At 57.5% G+C, this 26,901-nt stretch overlaps 2 protein-coding genes across 4 annotated transcripts; one reads left to right on the forward strand and one right to left on the reverse strand.

The window, feature by feature from the left end:
- Window positions 1-14,120: 14,120 nt before the first annotated feature.
- On the forward strand, window positions 14,121-15,410 carry RPS21 (ribosomal protein S21; the record flags this gene model as incomplete). Of its 3 annotated transcripts, none has more annotated exons than XM_084889025.1 (6): window positions 14,123-14,217; window positions 14,418-14,480; window positions 14,563-14,626; window positions 14,790-14,861; window positions 15,210-15,265; window positions 15,349-15,410. In XM_084889025.1, exons 2-6 carry the CDS (start codon window positions 14,431-14,433, stop codon window positions 15,356-15,358), a joined length of 252 nt encoding a protein of 83 aa, XP_084745151.1. In that variant the 5' UTR covers window positions 14,123-14,217; window positions 14,418-14,430. The 3 variants fall into 3 exon arrangements, with proteins under 3 accessions (XP_084745152.1, XP_084745151.1, XP_084745153.1); XM_084889027.1 differs by having other exon boundaries at window positions 14,201-14,307; XM_084889026.1 differs by lacking the exon at window positions 15,349-15,410 and having other exon boundaries at window positions 14,121-14,217; window positions 15,210-15,269.
- A 1,250-nt stretch (window positions 15,411-16,660) lies between these two features.
- Window positions 16,661-25,830, reverse strand: CABLES2 (Cdk5 and Abl enzyme substrate 2). Its single transcript, XM_084889015.1, has 10 exons — window positions 25,445-25,830; window positions 22,471-22,542; window positions 22,290-22,382; window positions 21,097-21,174; window positions 20,435-20,543; window positions 19,902-20,067; window positions 19,376-19,479; window positions 18,927-19,033; window positions 17,809-18,013; window positions 16,661-17,563 (listed from the first exon to the last, which is right to left on the reverse strand). The coding sequence occupies exons 1-10, from the start codon at window positions 25,795-25,797 to the stop codon at window positions 17,423-17,425; spliced, it is 1,428 nt and encodes a 475-aa protein (XP_084745141.1). The 5' UTR covers window positions 25,798-25,830; the 3' UTR covers window positions 16,661-17,422.
- Window positions 25,831-26,901: the final 1,071 nt, after the last annotated feature.

Here is a 26,901-nt window from a genome sequence, read left to right on the forward strand (position 1 = left end):
CCTGGCCCTCCAGGCATCTGCCCGGAGAGCCCACCTCAGGCCCTCCTCAGCAAGTGCAAAGGGCTGGTCCAGCAACAGGCAGGCCCCTCTTAGGACCCAGCCGCATGCACCTCCCTGGAGGGGGCGCATCAGGCACCTCCCAGCACCGTACTGGGCTGTGAAGTTGGGAGTCCAGGCCTCCTGGTTCCACATCCCCCGGACGTCGCTTTGTGTCCACACCAGCACCCCACCCCATCCTTGCTGCCCTCCCGATCCATAGCCCGGCCCTGCAGGGAACAGGCGTGGTGAGGTCTCTCCAAAGTCCCAGCCCCAGGCCTGGCCTGCCCACCCGCTCCTCACAGGGCTGAGCTCCTGAGGTCCCTTCCCACGCCTGGTCCTTGTAGGCCTGGCCAAGCTCTGGTTCCCGTGGGGGGCAGGGTGAGGGCTCTGCAGCCTTCCCAGGAGGTGCCCACAGACGGCCTTATATGGCCAGGAGGGCTCCAAGCCCAGCAAGAATCTGATCTCGGGAAGGGCAGGGATAGGATGGGCTGGCTGTGGGTGAGCGATGCCTGAATTGCCGGGATCAGCCCCCAACCCCAGCCTCCCGTCCTCAGTGCCTTCAGGGGCCAGACTTTGGATCTGCAGCTCCCAGACCTGACCCTGCTGGGGCTGCCATGGTTATAGCTGCAATCTGAGGTTAGCCTGCCCCTCCCGGCACCACACAAACCACACAAATGCCCAGCAGGTGTGGTCTCCTGTCCACCACTGGCCTGGGTTCAGCGGCTGGGCCGTGCCTCGACCAGCCAGGCCACTTGCCCTCAGCAAGTCGCCTCCCTCCTGGGCCTGCCTGGCCTTGGCTGCTTCCTCCGAGCAGCATCAGACAGCTGGCCCGGGGATCTGCTCCCCATAACACACTGCCCGGGCCCTCCCCCTCCCAAACCCTCCCCCTTCCCTCCCTCTCTTCACTGCTCTGTCTCTGTCTCACCCTTTCTAGTCTCTCATTCTCTCCCTGTCTCTGTCTCTGTCTGTGTCTCTGTCTCTCCCAGCAGCTGCCCTAGATTAGCCCAGCTCAGCCACTCCCACCCCAAGTCTGGCCTCTGAGTGCCTGTGTATTCCTGGGCAGTTGGAGAAGGGCTTGTTCCTGATGAGGGGCAGCAGCCTGGTCACAGAGCCACTTCCTGCCAGGGGTGCCCACCTGCCCGCTGGGGAGCTCTGGCCTCAGGTCCCTGGCTCCTGAGTACGTGCCCAGAAGAGGCGTGACTGAGAGTCCACAACTTATATGTGACTGTCCGTGGCTGTGATGCTTCTGACCATGCTGCAGGTCCATGGGGCCGGGCTGGCCTGGAAGCATCCAGCTCAATTGAGCTGGTAGGAGAGGGTGGGCCAGGTGGCCTCCTTCCTGCCCTTGAGGAGGGGTGGAGACTCAGCTCCAGGCCTCTGTTTGCCTCAAGTTTCAACATTTACAAAACATTAGCCTAGGCTCTTCTGGAGACACTCCCCGGGGGAGTATAAACAGTGGCTCAGAGGCTGGTTATCTAAAACACCGTTGAAACCTGTCAAGAATTTTTGTGAGTTTACTTGAGCCAAACTGTCGACATGCTGGGAAGCAGAACCTCAACAATTTGAGGTAATGCTCCGGAGAATGGCGGGTTACATCTGTATTTATACATTGCCATCAGAGGAGGGACATAGGTGGGTAACATGGAATCCATTGGTGATGGAGTAAGGAGGTGGAAGAAAGCAAAGCGGTGGAAAACCCCTGGGATTGGACAAAAAGCAAAATGACGAACTCGTACTTAGGTGGTGCAAGAACAATTAACATGATAAGAAGGATTTTGTGGTCTCTATCCTGGAGCCCAGGCCCATTAGGTTGTGCCTCAAGGGCTTCAGAAAAAGGGAAGTTACAAGCTACCCAGACATTTCCAGGGTGTATTATCACAGATGCAAAAAGACACATAGGCTCACTTAGGTAAAGGTTGACCTTGTGAGTGAAGATACCCACCTAGGACATAACTGCCCACCATCACTGTGTTTAGTTAAAGTTTAATTTCAGACCATCCTTTGTGGTGACTTTAGGTCTCTGAGTTTGCAAGACCGCCACGCAGGCCTCCCCTGAGCTTGTCGCGTTTGCATGTGGCCCCTTTTGTCCACAGGCTCCTCCAGGCCCCTCCGGGCACCAGATGGGGGCTCTGGGGTCTAACGCTGAGAGTTCCCAGCTCCCTGGGCTTGGCCTTGCCCTGGGATGTTCCTCCCTGGGCCCCAAACAATTGAGCTATTTTCCTGACTCGCCTCCACCATCTGTGTTTGGTCCTTTGGCCAATTCCACCCTGTGCTAACGGGCACCCCTAATGTCATGCTCACAGCCCGCAGACCCGAGAGGCTCTGGCCCCTTGTGACACTGCTCCCAGCTGGCCAGGGGCTCTGCTGATGACACACCGGCCTTATCTGCAAGGTGCTAGCTCCCCTCCTGGAGGCCCTGTGCGGCTGGGCCTGCACCCACACGCTCTCTAGCGGAGGCTGACCCTGAGTGTCCTCAGCCAGCCTGAGGCCCTGTTCCAGGAACTGCAGGAGCTGACAGACTGCCTTCCCCCCATCTCTGCCAGGAATGTGTGAGCCCCCACCGCCTGCCCACCCAGGGAGGAAAGCAGCAGAGGCTGCTGGGAGCAGGGCCCTGGGGGAGAGAGCCAGCACCAGACCCCACCTGCCCCCGGCCCTCATCTCAGTGTGTCTGCACACCTCCCTTCTCTCCCCCCTCGCCCCCCCCCCCCCCCCCCCCGGTCTTCCTCTCAGGGCTAGGGCTGGTCACTGCATGACAAAGTCTCCTCCTCAGAGAGGTCTTCAGCTGGGTCATAGCCCTTCAAAGCCCAGCCTCAGCACCTCTGGGCTGAGGCCTCCCTGCTGGCTGTCCTGGGCAGCATTCCTGGCTTCCACCCCTTAGTGGCCAGTAGCACCATCCTCTCCCCCAGGTGACAGCTGGGCACTGCCATGTGTCCTGGGGGAACCGCCACGTGAGACCCGCTGCCCTAGACCCTCCCGAGATGAGCTGTGTATTGTCCTCTTCCTGCCCCACAGGCCCTGAGCACCCCGGGGACAGGACAGCCCTGGCCTCACACAGCCTCCTGCCCACAGCCACCTGCAGACCACAGCAGGTGGAGGGTGATGACTGCGAGCCGGGCCCTGCTGACACCCAGGCCTCAGAGGCCCCACACTTGCAGAGCTGGTGGGGAGGGGAGAAGCTGCCTGGAGCCAGAGGAGCTGGGCGGGTGGGGCCAGCCAGACAAGCCCGGCCAGGTCCACTCACCTGGGGCAGGAATTTGGGCGCAAACCTTTGCCTTTGGGCGTGTTCCAGCAGCTACTGACACCTGGCTGGCTTGGTGTCTGGATGGGGCCCAGAGAACAGGCCCTGTCACTCCCAGGGCCCCCCTGACACTTCCCCTCTGGTCGCCCTCGGACCACCGGGGAGGGGAGGAAGGAGGGACCTCTCACCACTGCTCCTGATGCGCTGCAGCCCCTCACTTCCTCCTCACAGCTCAGCCCTGGGCGGCAGGTCCTCTCCTGCATCTCACCCTCTGCCCCGGAGCTCGAGGCTGGGTTCAATCCCTCCTGCACCCCAGCACTGTGACTTGGGGAGCCACTCCCTCTCCCTCAGCCTCAGTTTCCGCTCTGTAGCATGGGCTCATTAGCTACCTCCTCTCGGGGTTGCCATGGTCCTTCTTGATAGGTGCCAGGCCCACGGTCAGGGCGTCGGTGGCCCCCAGCATGCAGCCGTGTGGCCACTGGGCACACCCCTCCCGGTGATCCCTGCTTCCTCAGGCTCTAACACGTGGTGCCAGGGCTTCGTGCTGACTGGCAACGCTGCGTATTCCTCCAAGGGCAGGAAGAACCAGGCCTGAGACATATCCTAGGTCACCTCCCAGACAGGCCGGCAGACCGACTGGCAGACCGAAGCAGCCTCAAAGAGAGGGTGTGAGTCTCTCCCCTGTGAACACCTGTCCCCGGGCACAGACAGGATGCAGCCTTTCAGAGCACCTCCCCTGACAAGGCCCCTAGCTGCCCCTTTCCTGCTCAGCCCTCAGCTGCACCCGTGGGGTGGGGAGAACCGCTTCAACCTCCTGATGGGGAAACTGAGGCTCAGGGCCCTTTCTGCCCAGGGTCGGAGGTTAGTCTGGAGCCAGGACATGAGCTCAGTCTGTGGGGTCAGCAAGAGGCACCTGGCTGGCCTGGCCTTAGGGTGGAGGCGAGTGTCCGCAGCCTGTCCCCTAGACCTGCAGCTCCACTGGTTTTGGCTGGAATGTCCTGGCCTCTGGCCAGCAAGGCCAGTCTTTGCTGTATCAGCTGGGACAAGCCGGCTGGACACACTGTGTGCTTCTGGGATGGGAGTGCCTCCTGTCCTGTCACTAGCTCAGTCCTGCGGCTAGTCACTATGGAGAAGTCAGAGATGGGGTGTCTTGGGTGTTTCCCACCTCACAGTGTCTCTCTGCTGGGGTGGCCCAGGCAGGGATCTCTGCTGGCTGGCCTTCCAGGTGGACTCCGTGCACAGCCAGGCCCTGGGCGCCATCCCAATTCACCTGTAACCTGGGAGGGTCCACAGGCGCCTCCTGGGGGCTGACTGGCCCATCCAAACCCTGACCCAATACCAGCGAAGTGAGCAGGGGGCCCCGCCTGCCTGGTGGACACGGATATGAAAATCCAGGGGGTGGGACACCTGGGGTTTGTACTCTTTTTCACGCGTGGGTCATATAGCTCAATGAAAAAATCTAACAAAGTACAATAAACGAGGCAGTAAAATAGAGCAGAACAAGATGCTGGCCCAGCTCTTTGCCTGGCTCCCTGGGGCTCTGACAGCCAGTGACTAAGGCTGCTGATGGCCCCGGCTCCCCTCGGGCCTGACCCACGTGTGTCCTTGAGCCTCACCCGGACTGGGAAGGGCCAGTGATGCCTGCATCCCTCACACCAGAGGATAATCCCAAGTAACCCTGGGAGGCAGGGGTCCAGGACCTGCTGGAGGGCGGCTGGCGGAAGCCTGTGCACTCCCGCCCTCCTCAGTGCCCTCTGGGTGAGACTCTGTCAAGAGGAGAGCAGGCCAGGAGCCACTTCCTCTTCCTCAGCCTCGGCTCCTGTTGAGGTCTGCGTGGGTGGAAGCCTGTCCCTAGGCTCTGACCCACCAATCACCCTGGGCCCCTGCCCAGGCCTGGAAGGAAGTGTCCTCACTTGGAGCTGTTCCCTTGCACACACAATGCACTTTAGGCTGGCCTGGCCCTGCTTGGCCCAGAGACAGCTGATCTGGGAGGAGGAGGGAGCCGCCTCTAGAAGTATGCACAGGCACCTCCTACCTGTCTGTGAAAGTGCAGAGCCACACACTCCAACCAGATCTTACTGACCACTGTCACCTGCCTAGGCAGTCTGAGTGGGGACCTGTATGAGATTGGGGTAGTTACAGTGCAACTCCTTTAGTCAACAGCCCAGGATTCAAATATGCCCATGTGACCTGGGGCCACAGCATAATAGCAATACTGACTGTGATGGTGTGATGGTGATGATGGTGATGGTGATGGTGATGATGGTGATGGTGATGATGATGGTGGTTGTTAGAAATAAGGCGAGCCCTCAAAATTAGGGGTCATGGTAAAACACAAAGGATACTTGAGAGCCAGTCACCATGGCAATACCTTTACTCCTGCAGGAGTTGCAAATGCACAGGGTCTGGCAGCAGCACATTAAGCAGGCAATCCACTTGGCCTTTTATTTCTGATGCATGTCATCTGTTTCTCACTCTTGATTGGAAGAGGTTCGGCTCCCAGTCTTGCATGATTGTCTAACTTAAAGGAAAGGGTTGACCTTGGCCATTTCAAAATGGTGGCCCATGGGGGAGCTGCAAAATGGCGTGAACCAAAATGGCGGCTGCTAAGTCATGCAGGCCAAAATGGTAGTTGCCTAAACTCCCTTCTTTGACAGAAAAGATGATGATGGTGGTTGTGATAATGGCAATGTAGGGTAGTGGTGATAATGGTGATGGTGATGAAGGTGGTGGTGATGGTGAAGATGATAACGGTAGTGGTGGTGATGATGGTGATGGTGGTGGTGAGTGCTACCACACTGAGGACCTACTGAATGCCACACCAATTCCGAGCCCTGCCTGTTTTTTTTTATTTTTTATTTTATTTTTTTAAAATCAATCTTTATTGTTCATATTATTACAAAGGTTCCTCATTTTTCCCCCCCTCCACCAGGTTCCCCCCCCCACCCTCCGCCCCCTTCCCCTCCCCCATTGTCCTCATCCATAGGTGCACAGTTTATGTTCAGTCTCTTCCTCCCTCCCTTTCCCCGATAGTAAATCCCTTTTCAGATAGTAAATCAGTTACTTAGCATTTTCTCATATCAATAATACCTCCACATGCCCAAAGATACACTTCACACAAAAGACACTTCCAAATAGGTCAACCAACCTCATCCAGGCCCCGCACAAGGCACTCACAGATCAACACCCCAGCGCTATACTAACTCAACATATCCAAATCTAAGCCTTCATCACTTGATTCAGCAGACCCTCAAGTTCCCCCAAAAATTTCCAGCCATGTCTGAGAGGCAGCCTTGGGGCAGGGGCAGGCGAGAAGTGAGCTGTTCTGGGCCTGGCTGCTCTGAGCCTGGCCTCTGTTGCTCTGGTCCGTTCCACAACCAGCTGCTCCGGGTCTGGCCACTGCCGCTCCCGACCTGGTTGCTCCGGGCTTGGCTGCTGCTGCTCCGGGCCTGGCCACACCCAACCCGGCTGCTCCGGGCCTGGCCGTACCTGACCCGGCCGCTCCGGGCCTGGCCGCTCCCAGCCTGGCAGCCTCTGCTCCGGGCCTGGCAGCTCCGGGCCCGGCCGCTCCCAGCCTGGCTGCTTCCGGCCTGGATGCTCCGGGCTTGGCTACTGCTGTTCTGGGCCTGGTTGCTCCCGACCCGGCTGCTCTGGGCCTGGCTTCTCCGGGCCTGGCCACTCCGGGTCTGAGTGTTCCTGGACTAGCCACCCTGGGCTTGGCTGCCTCCGCCTCAGGCCTGGCTGCTCCAGTCCTGGCTGTTGCTGCTTTGGTTCTGGCTGCTGCTGCTCTGGGGCCTGGCTGTTGCTGCTCCAGGCCCAGCTGCCACTGCCTTGTGCCTGGCCATTCTAGGCCTGGCCACCGCTGTTCCAACATTCTGTCCTTTTTTTTTTTTTTTTTTTTTTTAATTTTAAAAACGCATTTATGTTGCAATGTTGGCTGCTGAGTTGAGTTCTGACTTAGTCTTTGATTTTTCAAGATCTTCTTTGTGTTCTTTCTTAAGGAATTTTACTATCTTTTGCTCTCCCTTGATTTCTTCACATTGAGAACTTCTTCGGTTTCTTCCTCCTTGTCCTGGAAGCTCAGCAGGTTGGCCTGTGGCACCCCTTTGTTCTCCGTGGGCTCCTGCACTGCTTCAGCCTGTTGCCGGGGTCGGCACCGCTGCCCAAGAAGCAGCCCCCGGCCTCGGCTCCATTGCCTGCGCTCAGCGGTCGAAGGCTCGGGGGCACCATCCCCGGGGGCCCCGTCGCCCGGTTCTTTGCTGGCGCCTGGCTGGCCGGTGTCCGGCAGGGGCTCCTGCTCCTCGTCACGTTCCTCCAGTCTGGAGCTTTTTTTCTCCTTCCCGCTAGGGGAGTCTAGCATCAGAGTCAACAGACTGTCCTCTGCGCGCAATGTGCGCGACTCCGGGGGCTCAGCTTTTCGCCGCTCCCCCAGGACTCCACCTCACAGCCCCGTCTCCCTCTGCTTGAGCCTAGGTCCCCAGGGATTGGCCTAGAGCTGGAGTTCAGGGCAGTCGGGAGTGGGGCTCAGCACCGCCGGAAATTTTTATTTCTTCCCGTCTGGGCAATACAGCATCAGAGTCAACATTCTGTCCTCTGCGGGCAATGTGCGCGTCTGCGCGACTCCGGGGGCTCCACTTTTCGCTGGGATTCCGCCACACAGCCCCGTCTCCCCCTGCCTGAGCCGCCGGGGCTCCTGTTTCCTTCCCTCCAGTGCAATCTCGCATCAGAGTCAACATTCCTTCCCTTGCGAGCAATGTGCGTGACTCCGGGGGCTCGGCTTTTCGCCGCTCTCCCAGGACTCCACCTCACAGCCCCGTCTCCCTCTGCTTGAGCTTGGGTCCCCAGGGATTGGCCCAGAACTGGAGTTTGGGGCGGTCGGGAGTGGGGCTCAGCACCGCCGCGGGCTTTGTTTCTTCCCAATAGGGCAATCCAGCATCAGAGTCAACATTCCGTCCTCTGCGAGCAATGTGCGCGACTCCGGGGCCCTGCTTTTCACCGCTCCCCTGGGATTCCGCCTCACAGCCCCGTTTCCCCCTGCCCGAGCCTGGGTCCCCAGGGTCTGGCCCATAACTGGGGCTCAGCGCTGCTGGTTCAGGGGTTCAGCCCAGGCTGGGGGTTTTATTTGCTAGGGAACGCCAGGCAGGCACCCAGCCCTCTCCTCCTCTCCGGCTGCGACTTCTCCGCGCGCGCGTGCATGCTGGCGCGCAGCATGTCTCCGTACCTTAGGCTTTTTTCAGCTCCTCTGATTTTCCTTCTGGTTTTCTCTTTCCTTCTTGTTGTAGAATTTTCAGTCAGTCGACTACCTGTAGCTCTGGGCAATGTCCACTCTACATTTTAGTTGTATTCCATTGAAATTGTTGTGTGCTGCTGCGGTTAGGTGTCTACCTGAGCAGCCATCTTGGATCCTCCCCCAAGTCCTTGATCTGTTTTTTTTATTATTATTATTATTTTAAATTAAATTATTAAATTATTGTATTATCTTTGTACATATACCATTGCCCTCAGCCCTGCCTGTGTTAACTCATTGAGAGCAGATGGCCCAGCCCTGTGGGGTGGTTCTATTACCATTGACCCAACTTCACAGCTGGAAGGAGGAGGCAGTCAAATAATTTGTCCAAGGTCACACAGCCAAAAGGCAGAGGGAGTGTGGGAATGTCATCTATAATCCAATGTGATATTTCCAGTCAAGGTTATGCAGAGTGCTTTGGTGGTGGAGGGGGGCAGGAAGAGATGTATGTTCTGGAGTGAAGGGACATTCAGGGACCACGACTAGGACTACCCTGCTGAACAGCTGCTACTCCGAGACTCTGGGGCTGCCCTGGGGTCTGCAAAAAGGGCTCAGTTCAACAGTGTCTTCCAGTGCCTGGTCCTCCTGCCCACCATGCCCTTTGTATTGCCTGGCCTCTGGTTCTTTCCCACCCCATCAACAAGGGGCTAGGGACCTAGAGCTCGGCCCCCTTCAGCTAACAGGCAGGAAGCAGGGCTGTGTGCAGGGCCAGGTGTGCTCTTGGATGGGTGGTAATGGCTGCTGGGGACTGTGTGGGCAGGATGTGGGGACATTATCCCCTAGCTACCAATATCTGGCAGTCTGCTGCCCACCTGCCCCCTATAGTTGCCAGGAGGCCCTGATGGTGAGATCCTCCCTGCCCCCTTCAAGGGACCACTTGTTCCTGTGTGTGGGATCTGAACTTTGGACAACAGGGTTTCTCAAAGAGGGTCTCCTCTAGACTTCATGGCCCAAGGGTGGGGAGCAGTTTCCCTCCAAAGAACTTGGCCTTGGGACCCTGCTACAGGGAGAGAAAATCATGATGCCCGTGTGTGTGTCCTATAGTTTTAATTTTTTTTTTTAATGTGGTAAAATCTCTATATAAAACCCTAATATGCAAATAGACCGAACGGTGGAACAACCAAACAAGGGTCACTATGACATGTGCTGACCACCAGGGGTACGTGTGGAACATGGTGGGCGTCAGCCACTGCAAATGGTGAAGCAGGTGAGTGGGGGCGCCAGATCAAGGCGGGGTGCTGCTTGCTGTCGTCAGGGTGAACCTCTGGTGGTTACTGGAAGTTCCTTGCTCCCGTGCCACGGTCCTGCCAGGAGCTTGCACCTGCTGCTGGTGCTGGCCCCCCTCGCACCCACTGCCAGTACCCAGCGCCGATTGCTCAGTGTCGTCAGAGGGTGCGAGTGGTGACTGCTGGCCCCAGTCACCCCTGAGGGCTTCTCCACCTCCCCCTGCTCCTGAGGGGCTCTCAGGGCAGCAGCTATTCTGCGTCTGAGTATGCACCTAAAATATTTGAAAGCAAGGACGTGAACAGATATTTGCACACCCACTGACAGCGCCAGCCCCAATTGTTCTATCAGCATGTGGGAGCAGTGGTGGGGGGTGCAGGGCTGCCAGCAGACAGGGGACTGGGGCTGTTGCGGCAGGGGCTGGGTGGGGGCGTGGAGGATGGCCCAAGACCCACTGCTGTGCCCACCACAGCCTCACAGCCCACAGTTCCTTTCAAGGGGCACAAATTCATGCACAGGGCCCCTACTATATAATAAAATTTTACCATTTTAACCATGTGTAAGTGCACAGTTCAATGGTGTTAAATACACCAATAATGTACTACTACCACCATCACCATCTCCAGAACTTTTTCATCCTGTAAAACTGAAACTCTCCCCATTAAACACTCACTCTCCCTCCCCAGACACTGGAATCTACCCTTCTACTCTCTGATTCTGACAACTCTAAACACCTCATGTCTTTGGAATTAGCAGCATTTGTCTTTTTTGTGACTGACTTATTCCATTCGGCATGTCAAGGTCAATCCATATGCATGTGTCACAATTCTCTTCCTTTTTTATGCTGAAAACATTCAACTTTAAGTACTTATCACATTTTGTTTATCCACTCATCTGTTGATGGGCACTTGGTTGGCTTCCATATTTTAGCTACTGTGAATAATGCTGCTGTGAACGTGGGTGTACCAAATATCTGTTCACGTCCTTGCTTTCAATTATTTTAGGTACATACTCAGACGCAAAATAGCCTGATCATATGGTAATTCTGTCTTTTTGAAGGAACCTCCATGTTTCTTTTCAGCTGCACCATTTTATTCCAACCAATGTACCAGGGTTCTGATTTCTCCACATCCTCACTAACACTTCCTGTGTGTTTTTTAAAAAAAATATATTTTTATTGACTTTAGGGAGGAAGGAAGAGGGAGATAGAAACATCAATGATGAGAATCATTTATCAGCCTGCAACCCAGGCATATGTCCTGACCAGAAATTGAATTGTGGCCTCCTGGTTCATAGGTCAACACTCAACCACTGAGCCATGCCAGCTGGGCTACTTCCGTTTTTTTATTTTGTTATTCATACTTGAGGATATATGTTCCACTGATTTTCAGTGTGGAAGGAAAGGAGATATGGAGGGAGAGAAACATCAATGTGAGAGAGACGCATCAAATGAGTGCCTCCCACATGCACCCTGACTGGGTCAGGATTGAACCTGCAACTGAGGTACATGCCTTTCACAAGGAATCAAACCTGTGATCCTCTGTACTGGGCTGATGCTCTGACCACTGAGCCACACAGACAGGGCTTATATTATTTATAGTATCCATTCTTTTTTATTTTATTTTATTTTAAAATATATTTTACTGATTTTTTTTTTTTTACAGAGAGGGACAGAGAGAAACATCAATCAGCTGCCTGTTGCACACCCCCTACTGGGGATGTACACTCAACCAAGATACATGCCCTTGACTGGAATTGAACTTGGGGCCTTTCAGTCTGCAGGCTGACGCTCTATCCACTGAGCCAAACTGATTTCAGCAGTACCCATTCTTTAAAAAAAATAATAAAATTAAATTAAAAAAATACACACACACACACACACACACACACACACCCCGTATTTTCAGGCGTATAAGACGACCCCCCTAATTTTACAGTTAAAACATAGGTTTAGGCCTATATTCGCTGTATAAGACTACCCCCCCACTTCAAAGAAAAGACTTACTTTGCTGTCAACATCTGCAGGTAATTATTGTGCAATTTTGGTCTTTTGCCCCTGATTTTCGGTTGACTTTTTTTCGTTTCAAAAGTCGTCTTATACACTGGAAAATATGGGGTGTGTGTGTGTGTGTGTGTGTATGTGTGTGTGTGTGTGTGTGTGTGTGTGTGTGTGTATGTGTGTATATATATATATATATATATATATATATATATATATATATATATATATTTTTTAGAGAGGAAGGGAGATAGAAACATCCATGATGAGAATCATGGATCGGCTGCCTCCTGCAAGCTCCCCACTGGGAATTGAGCCCACAACCTGGGCATGTGCCCTTGACTGGAATCAAACCTGGGAAACTTTGTTTGTAGGCTGAGGCTTCATCTACTGAGCCAAACCGAGGCAGTGGCCGGCAAACCGCGGTTCTTGAGCCACATGCAACCGACACCCACTTCTAACACCACTTCTTCAAAATAGACTTGCCCAGGCGGAAAACCGACTTCTGTGCAGGGGCCAAAAAGTTTCAGTTGTACTGTACATGCACGGCCGCATGTGGTATCGTGTGGAAGAACCACACTCAAGGGGCCAAAGAGCCGTATGTGGCTCGCAAGCCGAGGTTTGCCAACTACTGAGCTAGGGCTATAGCATCCATTCTAACAAGTGTGAGGTGGTGTAAAATAGCTGTGACTTGATGGTTAGTGGTATTGAGCATCTTTAAGTGTACTCATTGGTCAGTTTCTCTCTTGTGAAATGCCTATTCAAGCCCTTTGCCCATTTTTTAATCATTTTTCTGTTTAGTTTTAGGACTTCTCTATATATTCTGCTTACTAATCCCTTATCAAATGTGTGCCAATATTTTATCTCATTCTGTGGGTTGCCTTTTTACTCTGATGATAGTTTTGATGCACAAATTAAAAAAATATCATCAAGTATGTCTTTTTCTTGTTGCTGCTTGGGCCTTTGGTGACCTACCTAAGTCATTTCCAAGTCAATGTCATAAAGTTTGTGCCTTAGTTTTCTTATAAGAGATTAAGGTCTTACATTTAGGGCTTTGATCCATTTTGAGTTCACTTTATATATGGTGTGAGGTAAGGGTCAGTTTCCTCCTGCATGTGGATGTCCAGGTTTCCCAACACCATGTGTTGACACCGTTGTCAAAGATTATTTAACCGTATATATGCGGGCTTTCTGGGCTCTCTATTCTGCTGAATACTCAAGGGAGACCTTCTGCAGACCTCTCTGCCACTCTGGTACAAGCTGCCTGTCTCCTGCCTTTCAGCTACAGAGCCCAGCTGGGCTCACCCACACAGACACAGGCAGGCAGGCCAGATCAGATGTGCAAACCCCCAACCACACACATAAATCATGTCATTATGTCTGTGCACATGCCCAGGTGCACAGCACTCACCTCTCAGAATCTACATGAGACCTGCTTAGAACTCACTCCTGCTGCCCAGTGGAAGCAACAGCAGACACACTGCCCACACAAACACTGGTTTCCACATGCTAAATCCCCCCGGAGCTGGAAAGCTGGCAGCCACTCACACACGGCACAGAGGCCAGGCTGACCAGCATCGTTCACACATTACCCCACAGGCGCAAGCAGCCCAGGGTGAGAGCCCGAACCGGCACCAGAACCGGCACCAGAGCGCCGGGGTGAGCTGGCGGATGAGGGGCATTTCCTGGCTCAGCCTAGGCAGCCCCTGTGTGTGTTTGTGTGGGGGGCCCGCGTCACAAGCCCGTCCTGAAGGGGTCTTGCTTCACCCGAGTCCATGTTTTAGCTGGCTGCCCTGCACACGTGTGCAGTTTTGGGTTTTTCTACTTTCTCTATTAATAAGTCTCGGCACCAAGCCTGGAGGGCCGGAGCGGGTGGTGGGCGGGGGAGGCGGGCCGGGGAGCGGTCGGGTGGTGCAGGCAAGGGCTGTGGGTTTCACCCAGCGCCTGCCGCTCGGGCCTCGTTCTCCGAGGAGTTGGGCTCTAGGCCCCAGGACTGCGTCCCACCTGCTCCGTCCCCGTTCACGATTGGTCTCGTCACCCAGGACACCTCAAGAGGGTTCTCACTCGGCTGTTTCCGCGGGGTCCGTTCTGGCAGCCGATGGATACCCCCGGGCCGCCCGATAGCACCGCGCGCCGCCCTCGCCGACGCACGTGTCTCCTGCCCGCCAGGCGTGGCGACACCGCGGCCCGCCGGCACCTCAGGGGCGCCCAGCCCCGGCCTCCCACTCGCGCCCGAGGCCCCGCCTCCGCCCCGCCCCAAACGGAAGTGCGCCAGTGGGGGCCCGGCCAGGCTCTGCGCAGACTCGCGGGCGCGCCGGGACCCGGAAACACTCGCCGAGGCCCCGCCCCTGACCCCGCCCCGCCCTTCGTAGTGCTGCCGGGGTACGTAACGCGCTCTTTCTGCCGACGCGCTCGAGGTGGTGGCAGCAGGTAGGCCGCGTGGCCGCACTTCCTGATTCCGCGCCGGGGCGGCGTGAGGCCAAAGCGCGGAGGTTGGGGTCCGGGTGCGCGGGGTTTGAGGTGAGGCCGCGGCGTGGGGAGCGGGGAGCGGGGTGAGGCGTGAGGCCACGGCGCGGGGTCCGGGCGCACCGACCCGGCTTGTCCTCACGGCACCGCGCGGGGTCTCGTAGGCGAACTCTCAACATGCAGAACGACGCCGGCGAGTTCGTGGACCTGTACGTGCCGCGGAAATGGTGAGCACCACAGCATTTAATTTTACTTCAAAGCACAAATACGAACACTTGTGACTTCCCATTCACTACGCTCTCTCCGCAGCTCCGCCAGCAACCGCATCATCGGCGCCAAGGACCACGCGTCCATCCAGATGAACGTGGCCGAGGTGAGCCTGGGCGCTAGGGCTTGGATGAGGTCCATCCCAGATTAGAGCGGGGTCGGCATGAGGCCGTGGCGCTGGGCCGGCCCCGAGGTTGATGATCCCCAGACCCCGGGTTTAGAGGTAAAGGAGCTCGAGTGCCCGTCTGATCCTCATTCTCCATCATCAGGTTGACAAGGTGACAGGCAGGTTCAACGGCCAGTTTAAAACCTATGCTATCTGCGGGGCTATCCGGAGGATGGTGAGTGTCCTGGACATGGCTCATCTGTGGGCTTTTGGGGGGTAATGGAGAATGTGTCTTGCATTGTTTCTCAGGTCTATTTGTTGGGTTGCACTGGTTGCCTGCCTGTCCCTGGGGGTGGTGGGGTGAGGCGTGAAAAGGATGCTCAAAGGCCCTAAGCAGGACCACCCTTTTACCTTGGAACTTCCCAGTTATCACACTCCCATCTCCAAGGCCTTTTTCTGTCCAGTGAGGTCTGAGTGGTGAGACTGGGGGAGAGGTACCGTTAGGGCTGGGTGGTACCTGGTGGATCTGCCAGCTCAGGGTAGCAGGGGACATTGTTCATAGTTCCAATGTGTTTTTTCTCAGGGTGAGTCAGATGACTCCATTCTCCGACTGGCCAAGGCCGATGGCATCGTCTCAAAGTAAGCTGTCTCAAAGTCGAGTTTGGGGACAGGCTGGGACTTTCCGGAGACGAGGCTTTAATGTTGTTTTTCCTTTTGTTTAGGAACTTCTGACTGAAGAGCATCACAGATGTTTAATTTGTCATAAATAAATAGTGGAAACATCCCCCATGTTGGTTCATTCTGTGCTGGGGGAGGGGCCAGAGCTGACATCCTGCTGTGAGTGGGCGAGGAGGGGTCAGCTCACTAAAAGGAGGCCACTTATATGCTGCAAAACCAAACTTTACTTTAAAGCACAAATACAAACACTTATGACACAACTTGACATTGAGGTAAAGATAGTCACTTAACACACATTTCAAGTCCACAACTGCTACTGGGTTCTGAGGGAGTGGAGCTGGGCCCTGGACACCCTCAGGCTGGGGTTTGTTCTAGAGGCTGGGGATGCAGTCTGAGGTTTGGCTTAAATTCTGGCTTTTCTGCAGGGGTTCTGAGTACCACACAGTGGCAGCTCCATCATTTCTGTAAAGGACACACAACTGGGAAGGTTACAGATGAGACTGGCAAATTACTAAATCTTACTACATAAATGTGCAAACTTAATGACCATATTTTTCAGCTGGCCTGACGTCTGTATAAATTCCCAGAGACAGATCCTTCGGGGCTAAGCTGTAAACCGGGACATATATTTTGAGAAAGTCCCTTACAGTGCTTGTAACACGGAAGTGTCCTTGAGATACATGGTGGCAGGATGGGATGCTTTCCATAAGTTGCTGGGCCTAGCACCTTACACCATCTACCTTGGATGCAGGTTGGGTTTAGGGAGCCATCTTGGAAAGGGAGGCGCACTGCAGTCTTTGAGTGGAAGGAACAGGCTTGCAGGCAATAAGTAGATGAGTAGTTGGCCTGCACCTCTTCTGGGGTCTGGGCCGAGTTGCTGGTGGTTGGGTGCTGTGATGAGCAGAACTGGCTGTTCTGCAAAAACACCAGCCCGTGTGAAGAGAGTACAAGATGGGGGCTGCCCCAGGGCCCCTCTAGTAACAGGTCTTGCACAATAGGAAAGCAGCTTGATGATCCACGGCCATCTTTCAGGCCAGCTGACTCACCAGTGTTTTTGGTGGGGCAGTGAGTTGGAGAACTGGACCACAGAATTCGTGCAAAGAACAACAAACCTGGAAAAGCAGAGCCCGGGCCTTCGTAGGAGTGAGGATCACCGGCAGTGCGGTCTGAGTGTGACTGCCCGGACAGCCTTGGGAGAAGAGGGCACTGAGCCCACCTCTTGGGGAGGTGGTGCCGTGGGCTATGAAGTCCGTCTCCTCCCAGCTTGAGCAAGTGTGGTTTCAACTCACAGCTTCACACATTTAACTAATTTGTGTTCCCTTATGAGAAACCTACAGAACAGAATCCCAAAAGATATAGGCTGTCCTGTCATAATATTGCTTAAGAAGATCAAGAGCCACACTCCAGCAACGCAATCATCTGAAGATGCAGAGTGTCACAGGCCAGTGGGGTTTTCTGGGTGAGGTGAAGGGGTAACTTGTGTTTGCAGCGGCCTGCTGGCATAACACTTGGGTACAAGGACTTCACAGTGACATGATGCTTGGGAGATGAGTGGTCTAAGAACAAAACTGATCAAGCCTGGAGTCTGCCCTTTGCTCTGCTTGTGACACGGGGAGGGGAATGGACAGCAGGCTGGGCAGGGTGTGTTCCACATCCAAAAATTGGAAAGTCAAGGTTAATGCTTCACTGCATTAACTCCAGGGACCTGAATCCACTCAGCAGCATGTGGAACAGTCACCACTGCCAGGCGTCAGTGGCCACAATGGCATGTGGAAGGCGAGGCAGCGCAAAGCAGAAAGATGCCACGACATCGGGATCCAAGGCATAAATCGAGGGTCCTAGTGCCAGGCCAGTGTCGGGCATGTGAAAAAAGGAAAATGACAAACCCCACATTCTATCCACATGAGAATGCCAGAATATTCTCAAACACCACGGTGATGTGCTGTGCTTTGGAAGGAAAGCATGGCCCCCCAAGGAAGAAAGCGTGCGAAGGCAGGGCCCACGTGCCCAAGCTGGGAGGGTGAGGCCATGGGGGCCAGGGCTGCACTTCACTGCCTGGGAACAGCTCCTGGGCCCACAAACGGTGTGCGGAGTGGCATGGGCTGTCCGGGCGGCAGACTAGAACTGCTGTGTGAGGCGTCTGTGATGAGGTAACACCTGGTTCTCAGGAAGATAAAGAGCAAGTTCCAAGGCCACAAGCACTGTGAACTCAAACCCAATTAGATCCCGTCTGTTGAACCGGAACCTTTCTTCTAACTTCTGCATGGAAGAAGGGAGAAGGGTTAAGCCGGGGTCCCTTGCTCTGGTTCCCAAGTCAGCAGGTTTGGGAGTGGTGGCTGGCCTCACTCCAGGTTAGTGGGCAATGACCACCCTCTCTAGGGGTAGTGCCCAGCCAAGTGCTGGCTGGGTGAGGCCTGGGTGGGGCAGCACTGGCTTGGGTGGGGTGGTGGCTGGGGCGGGGCTGGGAGGGGCAGTGGGGTCGGGGAAGGGTTGAGCGCACTCACGTCTATGAGCTGTTTTACTTCGTTCTTGCGGAGGTCGCTGCTGATCTTGGCAGCAAGCAGCACACAGGCGCCGGCGCATAGCTTGCGGTTCTGTTTGTTGAGCTTGCCTTGCAGGACAAGCTTCTCAAAGTACACATAGGCCATGGCCACAGACACAGGCTCCAGGTTGCACTCCTCAGATATGTTCCGCATCTCGCGTTTTAAACTGCAGGGTTAGAGGGAAATCAGGTGCTCTTGGGGTGGAGGACCACACCCCCTCCATGACACAGGGCCGTTAGCACAGCTCTGTTCCTTCCAGGGGGGCACAGCCCAGCATCAGGGCCTGCAGCTTGCTGGGTAAGCAGCGTGCTGGTCTTGGGCCCCACTTGCCCCTTGGCTGAGTCCTACACCCCCCCCCACCCCCCCAATATCCTCTAGGGGCTGCCACAGAGGACAAAGTCCCTACTCTCCTGTGGTAGCAAGAGCATCCTAGAAGCCCTGGAGCTGCTGAGGTGGGGTGTTAGTAGGATTTGGCAGCGCAGGACCCCAGAAGGGGGCAGTGCCCAGGAGATCTGCCTCGGCCAGCAGCTCCAGCACTTGCACTCTGTGAGGCTATAGGCAGGCTGCCTTGGCCTGCAAGTTCCTCCTCTACTGAACAGGGACAATGGTGGTGCCCCCCTCATGGGGTGTCATGGGCACCAGTGAGGAGGGCTGAGTGGGTGGGGGCAGCTGCAAAAAGTAAACAGGCAGCCTGACCAGCAGAGGCGTGCATGTGTATGCATGTGCATGTTACTGGTCAGAGGGTGGGAAGGGGCATCTGGATCTTCAGGCTCAGGAATCAACGGGAAATGGGAAGACAGGCCTACAGGACCTCATACAGGACACATTAGAAGTGGGTTTTGGGCCACTTGGTTGGTGTGCCTCAGTGGTTGACTGTTCACCCAGGAACCAAGAGGTCACCGGTTCAATGTCCAGTCAGGGCACATGCCAGAGTTGTAGGCTTGATATCCAGTGTGAAGTGTGCAGGAGGCAACAATCGATGTTTCTCTCTCATTGATGTTTCTCTCTCTCCCTCTAAAAAATTCAATAAAAACATTAAAAAAAATGAAGGTTTTGGGGATGTCCTTGGCCCTCCCTACCTCCTAATTTTGCTCAGTGTTAGTCTGACGTGTGGAAACTTCTCTCGGAATGTCTCATTCATGTCCTTCTTGAGGTCGGAGGGCTTCACATATTCGATCACTGTGGTCTGCAACACAGAGGGCAGCAGGATGGGGCCGGGCCACTGAGGCAATTTCCCGCGGCCAGGCCTGCAGATGTGAATGCGCCGAGCCTTCAGAGAGGCTCCAGGTCTGTGAGAATGACACGCCTGGACAGAGGGCAGGGGAGCTGAGCGCACAGTGGCGAATCCAGGCTGTGGAGCACGTGGGCTGAACCCCAGGGTGGTGGGGCCAGCACTGCTCTCTGGCCTGCTGCACATCCCCTCCCCAGGGTGGTGCTGGGCTCCCCAGTGCTGGGGCTGCTTGCTCACAGGCCCCCCCCCCCACCCCCCCAGCACCTGAGGGGCAGTGCTGCCTGGTGCTCGCCATACCATGTAAGATGCAAAGATGAGGACTCGCTTGTGCTTGCCACAGGGCCACTGCGGGTCATCCAGCAGGTTGGGGTTGTATTCCAGGGGATCCCCTGCATCACTCCCTGCAGGCAGAAGGCAGCCCTGACCCACCGCGAGCCCCAAGCTCTGATGCCCAGTTCCCATCAGCCCGAGCCTCAGCAGACCCTGTGCAGCGCCTGGGAGCAGCAGGGGCTGCAGGTGTTCTCCAGGAACGGGGAGTGGTGCTCCTAGGGTCTGGGAGGGGTCCAGGCGTGGGTGGGAGGAAAGGACGTCCTGATGAGGATGGACCCCCCACCCTCTGTGGACAAAAGTCTCCATGGCCTGGCTGGGTCTACTTCACTGCGAGTCCCTTCCATTCTGAAAGGCTGTACCTCAACCCCATACCCCAAGCCCGCCTTGGTCTAAACTGAGGGCTGTGGGTGACGCACTGCTCTGCTGCCCCTCAGGGTCACTGGCCTGGCTGGTATGGCTGCCTGTCCTGCCCCCGTGCGCCTGGTTAGGGTACCTAGCTCCGTGCTGACCGGCGTTGACTTAGGAGCAGCAGGTTTGTATCTGGATGCTGGCGCAGCCCGGGGGACGCTGGGCCGGGGCTGGGGCGGCGGGCCGTGGTTGTCCGTCTTTTGTGCGACGAGGGCGTTGGTAGGGTACAGGAACTTGGCGTAAGATACGACCTGGGAAGGGAAGCACGTCCAGGTCAGTCCTGCTCCTTCTTGCTGTTTCAGGAAGCCCCCCACCCCCACTCCCCTCTGTGGCCCAGCTCAGGCCTATGTTAGTGTTCTCAGTAACAAGAACATTCCAGAATGTCACCCTCACCAGCTCTTATTTGGATCTGTAGCTCAGGAACCTTCTCCCTGCCTCTGATGCCCTTGACCTCCGACCACCAGTGCTGAGGGCGAGGCCCATCTTACAGGGCTGTGGCTTGCTCCCACTGCCCATTGCATTTTAGAAGATCAAAGAAAGCACAACTTCATGTGCTCTTTTCCTCCATAAACATGAGATCTGCGCCCGCCGGCCTGTGTGCATGGCATCAGCTCTTGCCTTTCCATCTGCTCCCAGCTCCACACCTTCCAGCTCACAGACCATCTCGGAAGAAACAGACACGCCACCGGACGGATGTCTCTGCTTCTGGCTGTCCACCCTCAGGTCACTGCAACATAGGGCACCGGAGAGAGGCTGGGTCCCTCTGCCTGAGCGGGTGGGCATCAGAACCTCACCTTGCAGACACACGGGCACGTGTTCTCATCGGAAGAACAGCAGAACTAGCATCACTGGGTACACAGTGAAGTTCACCTGTCCTAAGAACTGTCTAGTCTCTCCTTCCCTAGAACCAGCCACCCCGTTAAAACACCGGTTGGCAACTATATGCCCCGCATCCTGTGCCGAAGCTTAGGCCACGCCCGATCTTCAGGGGTGTGCCCCCACCCTGCTAGACTTCAGGGGTGCTTCCCACCCTGATGGCCATCTCCTCCTTCCTCGGTTACACGCAGGACACAGCTGTCACAAGAATGCACGCAGAGAAGGCATGTCCCAAGCACTGACATTTAGGTAACTCAAACTGAAGTAAGATGCAGACACACCCCTCCCGGAGAACCAGGAGATGGCAGAGCTTCTGAGAAGATTCAGGAGGAGCTGATCTGCTGACCACCTGTGAGGCTGCCAAGAGCCTGGTCCAGCCCAGCCTGTGCCTCCGGGCCACTCACCTGACCCGCAGGCTTTCTCCATAGGGCAGGACCGAGAAGGCTGCACACAGGGACCGCTTGGCGCAGATCAGCACGATCCTGCGGGGAGAGCTGGGTCAGAACAGGTGGCAGGTGTTTCCTGAGGAGGGGAGAGTTCCTTCCCGCCTAGACTCTGGTGACTCTCAGGCCAAGAGGCCCAGCGGCCAGGGTCAGTGGGTTTGGCCATGCCAGCTCTCACGGGTCCCCCACACGTAACACGCTGCACAGGAAGGGTCTCACCTGGCCCCAGGTGGCAGGGTGGAGGCCGGAGGTCAGGACCCTAGTTCGAGAGGTCAGGCTTTGGAGGAAATACGGGATGGAAGTGTGTGCCCAGAGGGCTGTTTGGTTCAGTCCTCCTCCCCTCGGAAAGGTGGGAGACTAAGAGTATCAAAAAGCATCCGCTCAATGTCCCGAGCCAAAGTGACCCTTGAGGTGCCCTGCATGGAGCACACGGCAGGAAGGACAGCCTTTCCCCCCCTGGGATGGCTCTGCCCGGCCAAGCCCCAGTCTAGCAGAAGGAGAACAGTGAGACTGCCCCCTCTTCTGGCTGGATAACTGGGCACTCAGTACCCACTGAGGCCCACCTGGCTCTCAGGCCCGCTCAGGGCCTGCTCCTCAGGACTAGGCCCAGCTCCTCGTGCTGAGGGACCAGGTCTGTCCAATCTACGGCCACTACAGGGAAGGGGGCCCTGCAGTGTGACCTCCCCTGGGAGGGGGATCGGTGTGGGGATCCTTGGGTCAGGGTGATGAGCTCAGATGTCTCAGGGCCGGAAGGGTGGTGCACGAGGGTCAGGTGACAGGAGTGGCCCTGTCTGCAGGCACCAGGCCTCCGAAGGTGACCTGCTGCCACAGTAGTGACTCAGGGCAGCTGTGTTTAGGTTTAGTCCACCGCCCTCCTGACCTCCCATACTTCTCAGATGAAACCAAGCCCTCTATCCTGGACGTGTCCCAACATGTTCCCTGCTCCAATGTCCCTTCACTCAGCACCTCCACTAAGTCCGGTGTCCCCGGGTCCTGGGGGGAGAGGCCGTGGGCTGGCCATGGGCTTGGAGCGCAGTTAATGGGAGGGAGGCCGGATACTTGGAGAGGGACATGTATGGCTGTGGCTCCAGGGCGAGAGCCGGCCCCCAAGGCTTGACGGAGGACACGGGAGGCAGCCCCACCACGGCCGGTACCTGCTATTCTTGGTGTCATACTGTCGCATGTTCTTGATGAAGTGAGTCTTCTTCAGGCCCTTGTGCCTGGGGGACCCGGGCATGTGCTTGGTTCTGCAGGAGAGAAACAGGCCACTCACCCTCCAGGATCTCTCTGGCCCCCAGGGCCTCAGGGCTCCCAGGCAGCAGGTGGGATCTTTACCTTTGAACGGAGGGACATCCCACGGTGTCTTCCAGGAACTCGAGGGAGCAGCGCTGGGAGGCAACTCGCCTTCTGTAAAGAAGACGCCACCAGCTCAGAATCCAGACCAGAGCATGCAGGATGGGTCCAGCCAGGCCGGCGGGCGGGGCGGATGCCGAGGGAAGGAGTGCAGGGGGCCTCTGCAGCCACTGGGACTTTCTCAGGCTCATTTCCGCAGGTCGTTTCCCAGGAGGTGCCAATGGCTCCCGCACACCTGGGACCTCAAGTGCAGAGCCCGGCCAGCGCAGTCCCTGGGAGGCGCTGGCAGATGCCCTGGAGCACGACAGCGCCCACACTCCCGGCCCGCCTGGCCTCCGGCCCAGCTCGCTCCTCCCGCTGACTCCGGTTACATCCATGTCACCACCCTGAAAACCTGTTCCCAGCGGGTGTCACTGACCTTCGTCGGCGACTTTCTTCTACCTTCGCTTGTGTTTCAGGGAGGGAGAGTAGTCTCAGTGGGCGGTATTATTCCCCTCCATTTACAGGTGGGGACGGAGGGCAGAGCTGGGAGGTGCAGCTTCCCCCCTCCCGCTCAGGGACCTGCTCTGCCGCCGCGGGAGCTGGATTCCAGGGCTCCTTCTCTAAAAGCAGCAGGGCGCTCAGGCAGGAGAGAAATCACTGCTCATTAGCGCTTGCAGTGCCCATGAACTTCCTGTACTTTTAAATGAAGAAAGCCCAGCTGAGGAAGGGCTCTTGTCTGAGGTCTGAAGACCACCAAGGCCGAGTGAGGGGTTCCGGGAAGGGGCTACTGTATGTGCGATCAGACCATCTGAGAACAGCGACACCCTCCCCCCAGTGAAGTGACCGCCCTTCTATATGGGGCACCTGACAGGTGCCAGTGCCAATGATTCGGAATCCTCCCCGGGGCCCTGGAAGGAGCAAGGCCCTGGCCTCACCCTGCCGACCTGTGGTCTCTTAGAGGGCAGAGGGAACCCTGGGGGCTGCCCCACTCCCTCGGGAAGGAGGGGAGAAGGGGAGAGGAGGGGGCGGAGCACCTTGCTGTGCTGATGTATTACTTGCTGAAATGAAAACAAGCACCGAGCGTCCTGGACACTCATCCAACCTCACAATAGGCTCTCAGACAGGTGGTGCTTAACACAAGTCCATTTAACAGAGGAGCAGACTGAGGCCCGGAGAAGCCGTGCCACCTGCTCGAGGTCACAGAGCCACTGAGTGGTGAAGCTAGGATTCCACCAGGTCTGCTAGAGCCTGGGCCAAACCACCTGTCACAACACAGATTTTGGGAAGACAACCTCACAATTCTCTCCACTCCTAGAAAACAACAGTCTAAAGCCAGCAGCTTGCAGCCATCTTTGCTAGGCTGGCCACCCTCCCATACTCAGCAGCAACTCTGCTGAGGCCTGGGAAGCACAGAGAAGTGGACACCCTGATCCTGGGGCCAGCCTTCTGTCAGGGAGCGAGGTGACCCCAGACACGAGGGCAGGGCCCTGAGCTTGGCAGCAGAGCCTGAGGAGGGACACCTGCTGGGGCAGGAGCAGCCCTGGGGGCAGGAGGGACATCTGAACGGGACTTGAAGGTTAAGTAGGAGGGAGAGGCAAGGGGCGGAGGGACCCGGGACTGTGGTGGTGCAGCGGGAGGCCCAGGGCCTCCGATTCTAACCACCTCCCACCTCCCAGTCTTCCCAAGCGTGGGCCCTCCACACGCTCTCTTCAGAACGGCGAGGGGCCCCTCCCGCCACTCTGGGTCCATGGAGGCTGCTGACTGCTCACAGGGTCTGGCCCAGGACTGGGGCCCCAGCTGTTTGCTGAACTGATGCTTAAACCACACACGGCTGCCCAGCACTCACACCAGAGAGAAGAGCAAACCCCGCTTGCAAAGCACTCTGGGCGCAGCCCTCCCAACCAAAAGGACCCGATCGCCCGGACCTGCCCGAGGGCCAGGGGCTGGAGGTGACCACACCAGTGCAGCCATGCTGACCTCAGGTAAGAAGGGTCACCTCTGAACTCCAGGGGACGGCGGAGACCCTGGGGGGCTCTGCACTCAGCCCCTCCTGCACACCTTCAGAGCCAGCCTGAGGGTGCCACCTGTCTGGCAGCAGAAGGACTGTGATGAGCAGGCAGTCCAGGTGCCCAGCCCAGGAGCCCATCACTCCTCAGGGTGAGGGCAGGGAGTGGAGGTCACCTCAGGGTCGGAGGTAGGGGCCAAGGAGGCAGGGTCTCTGGACCCTGAGGCTCTGCTTCTGGGAGAAGGAAGAGGCCTCTGGCACCCAGGGCTGTGGTCAGGGGCAGACTGGGGGGGCTGAGCAGGGGTAGGGCTGCTCTGAGATGGGCTGAGGATTCCTGGAGGTGGAATCAGGGCCGAGGAGTAACTGCCACCTGGACTCCACAGGCTCCGGAGGACGTGGGGGCAGGGGCAGGGCGCAGGTGGCGCCTGGCCTGGCGCAGAGACTGAGGCTGGATGGCACAATGCAGGGAAGCCCACGGGGTCGGGTGCAGGGGACGACGAGGGCGGCCGGGAGCCTCTGTCCAGGGGACACGCTATTGGGCTGGGAGGGGGCGTGTCAAGAGCTGACAGGCCGGCCTGTGGAACCGCAAAACTCATGCTCAGGGCTTTGACAAGGCTGAGAGCACCATGACCCCATATTTTGGCGCTGGCAGGTTGATGGGGACCATGCCGCCTATGACTGGGGACTGACAGGGTCCGAGGAAACCCCAACATCATGTCTCGGTTGACAGCGCACCGATGACCCGGGCCTGACATCTTAGGCCACGGGGCCCAGGACATGCCACCCCTGCATCTGGGCTCACAGGAGCCAGGGTCACTTCCTGCTCCCCACGTCCTGGCCGACCGACCACCCACCTGTGTCACCGCGGCCGGGACCCACGTCCCGTGCAGACGGCCTGTCCCACCGGGCTCACGGCCCAGGCACCGCCGCCCGCCCGCCAGCCCGCCCCGCTCACCTCCACCCACTCACCGCGGGCGCGGCGCGTCCAGGCCGAGGCCGGCTGGCGCGGGCGCGGGGCTGAGCAGGCCCTGGGGCGCCGACGCCCTGACCCCGCCGCCGGGAGGGCCGGGCGGCGTGGGCTCGGGCCCGGGAGGCGGCGGCGGCGGCGCGGGCGGCTCGCGGACCTCGGCGGGCGGCGCTGGCGGCGGGAGAGTCTCGCCGACCTGGCCCAGGCTCGGGGGCCGCCCGTCCAGGGAGATGTTGTTGAGGAAGAAGAGCGCGGCCTGGCGGCGCCGCAAGTCCCCGCGCCTCCGCATCGCCGGCGGCGGGGCCCTGGCGGCGGGGCCCTGGCCGGGGGCTCCTCCCGCCGCAGCTGCGGCCATCCTCCGACTGAGCCCGCGGGCCGCCCACCGCCGCCGCCGTCCGCGCGCACGCGCCCGCGCTCGCCGCCCATTGGCCACGCCGCGCCCTCATGCAAATGATCGCCGTCGCCCCCGCCCATTGTCAGCGCGGGGCCCGGGGGCGGCTCCCGTGGGTCTCGGAGGGGGTCCCATAGGCTGAGGGCCGCCGCTCGCCTGCGCTCTCGCCCGGTCTGACCCGGCTGGAGCGGTCCCGGCGGCCGCGGCGACAGGCCGGGGTTCCAGTCCCCGCCTCGGAAGCTGGGCTCTTGCTGGGTTGCGGCGTTTGTGGTTAGTCTCCATCGAGCCTGGGTCTTTAGGCTCCAGTGCACTTCCTCTTGGGTGTGTGCTGGTGCAGGGACTGAAGCTGTGCCACCTGCCGTGCTGGAGGCCCTTGGGTTTGCAAACTGACGCCTCTTTGTTACTTCTAGGAGCTCCAAGGCTCCCGTTATGGCCCGAATGGCCGGTGGTGCCACCTGGCCTCCCTCGTTGGCTGAAGAAGAGACAGAGGGTCTGAGTGGAGAAGCGTGGGATGACAGGCAGGTTGGGACAGTCCCGCACTTCCTTCAGTAGCAGTGACCTAGGCTTCAGTTTTCTGTACCGGGTTCCCCTGACTTCAGAGCCGATGGCTTCCTGCTCAGGTGCTGCCTTCTGGGGCCCCAGCTTTCCCCCTGTGGGCTTACTTATCCGTAGAGTGAGGACAGTGATTTCAACTCCAGGTATTGTCAGGTTAAAGCTGGCCCCGGATGTCACCGGCGCTGGGCTGCCATGTGCTGGAAGCTGGGCATTTGCTGTTTGGTTATACAGCCCAGTGAATGATTTGGTGTGCTGCCCATTGCCTCACACGACCCTGGCCTCTGCAGCTCCTGTCTCAATAGGAGGAGGCAGGCATCAACCTGCACCAAGGAAACGGGTCAGCAAGTTTCTGGTTTTGAGGACATGAGGAGTTGTCACCATCATCAACCAGGGCCTCGCTGCATGGCCCGCTCCCCTCAGGCCCCTTACCCACCGTTCATCTTGGCGTAGCCCTCCTAGTGACCTCATTTGCCCACACAGGCAGGCTCACCCACTGCCCAGCCTGTCCTCTCC

This window comes from Pipistrellus hanaki, assembly GCF_964339955.1.
Source record: "Pipistrellus hanaki genome assembly, chromosome: 6".
NCBI classification, from domain to species: Eukaryota; Metazoa; Chordata; class Mammalia; order Chiroptera; family Vespertilionidae; genus Pipistrellus; species Pipistrellus hanaki.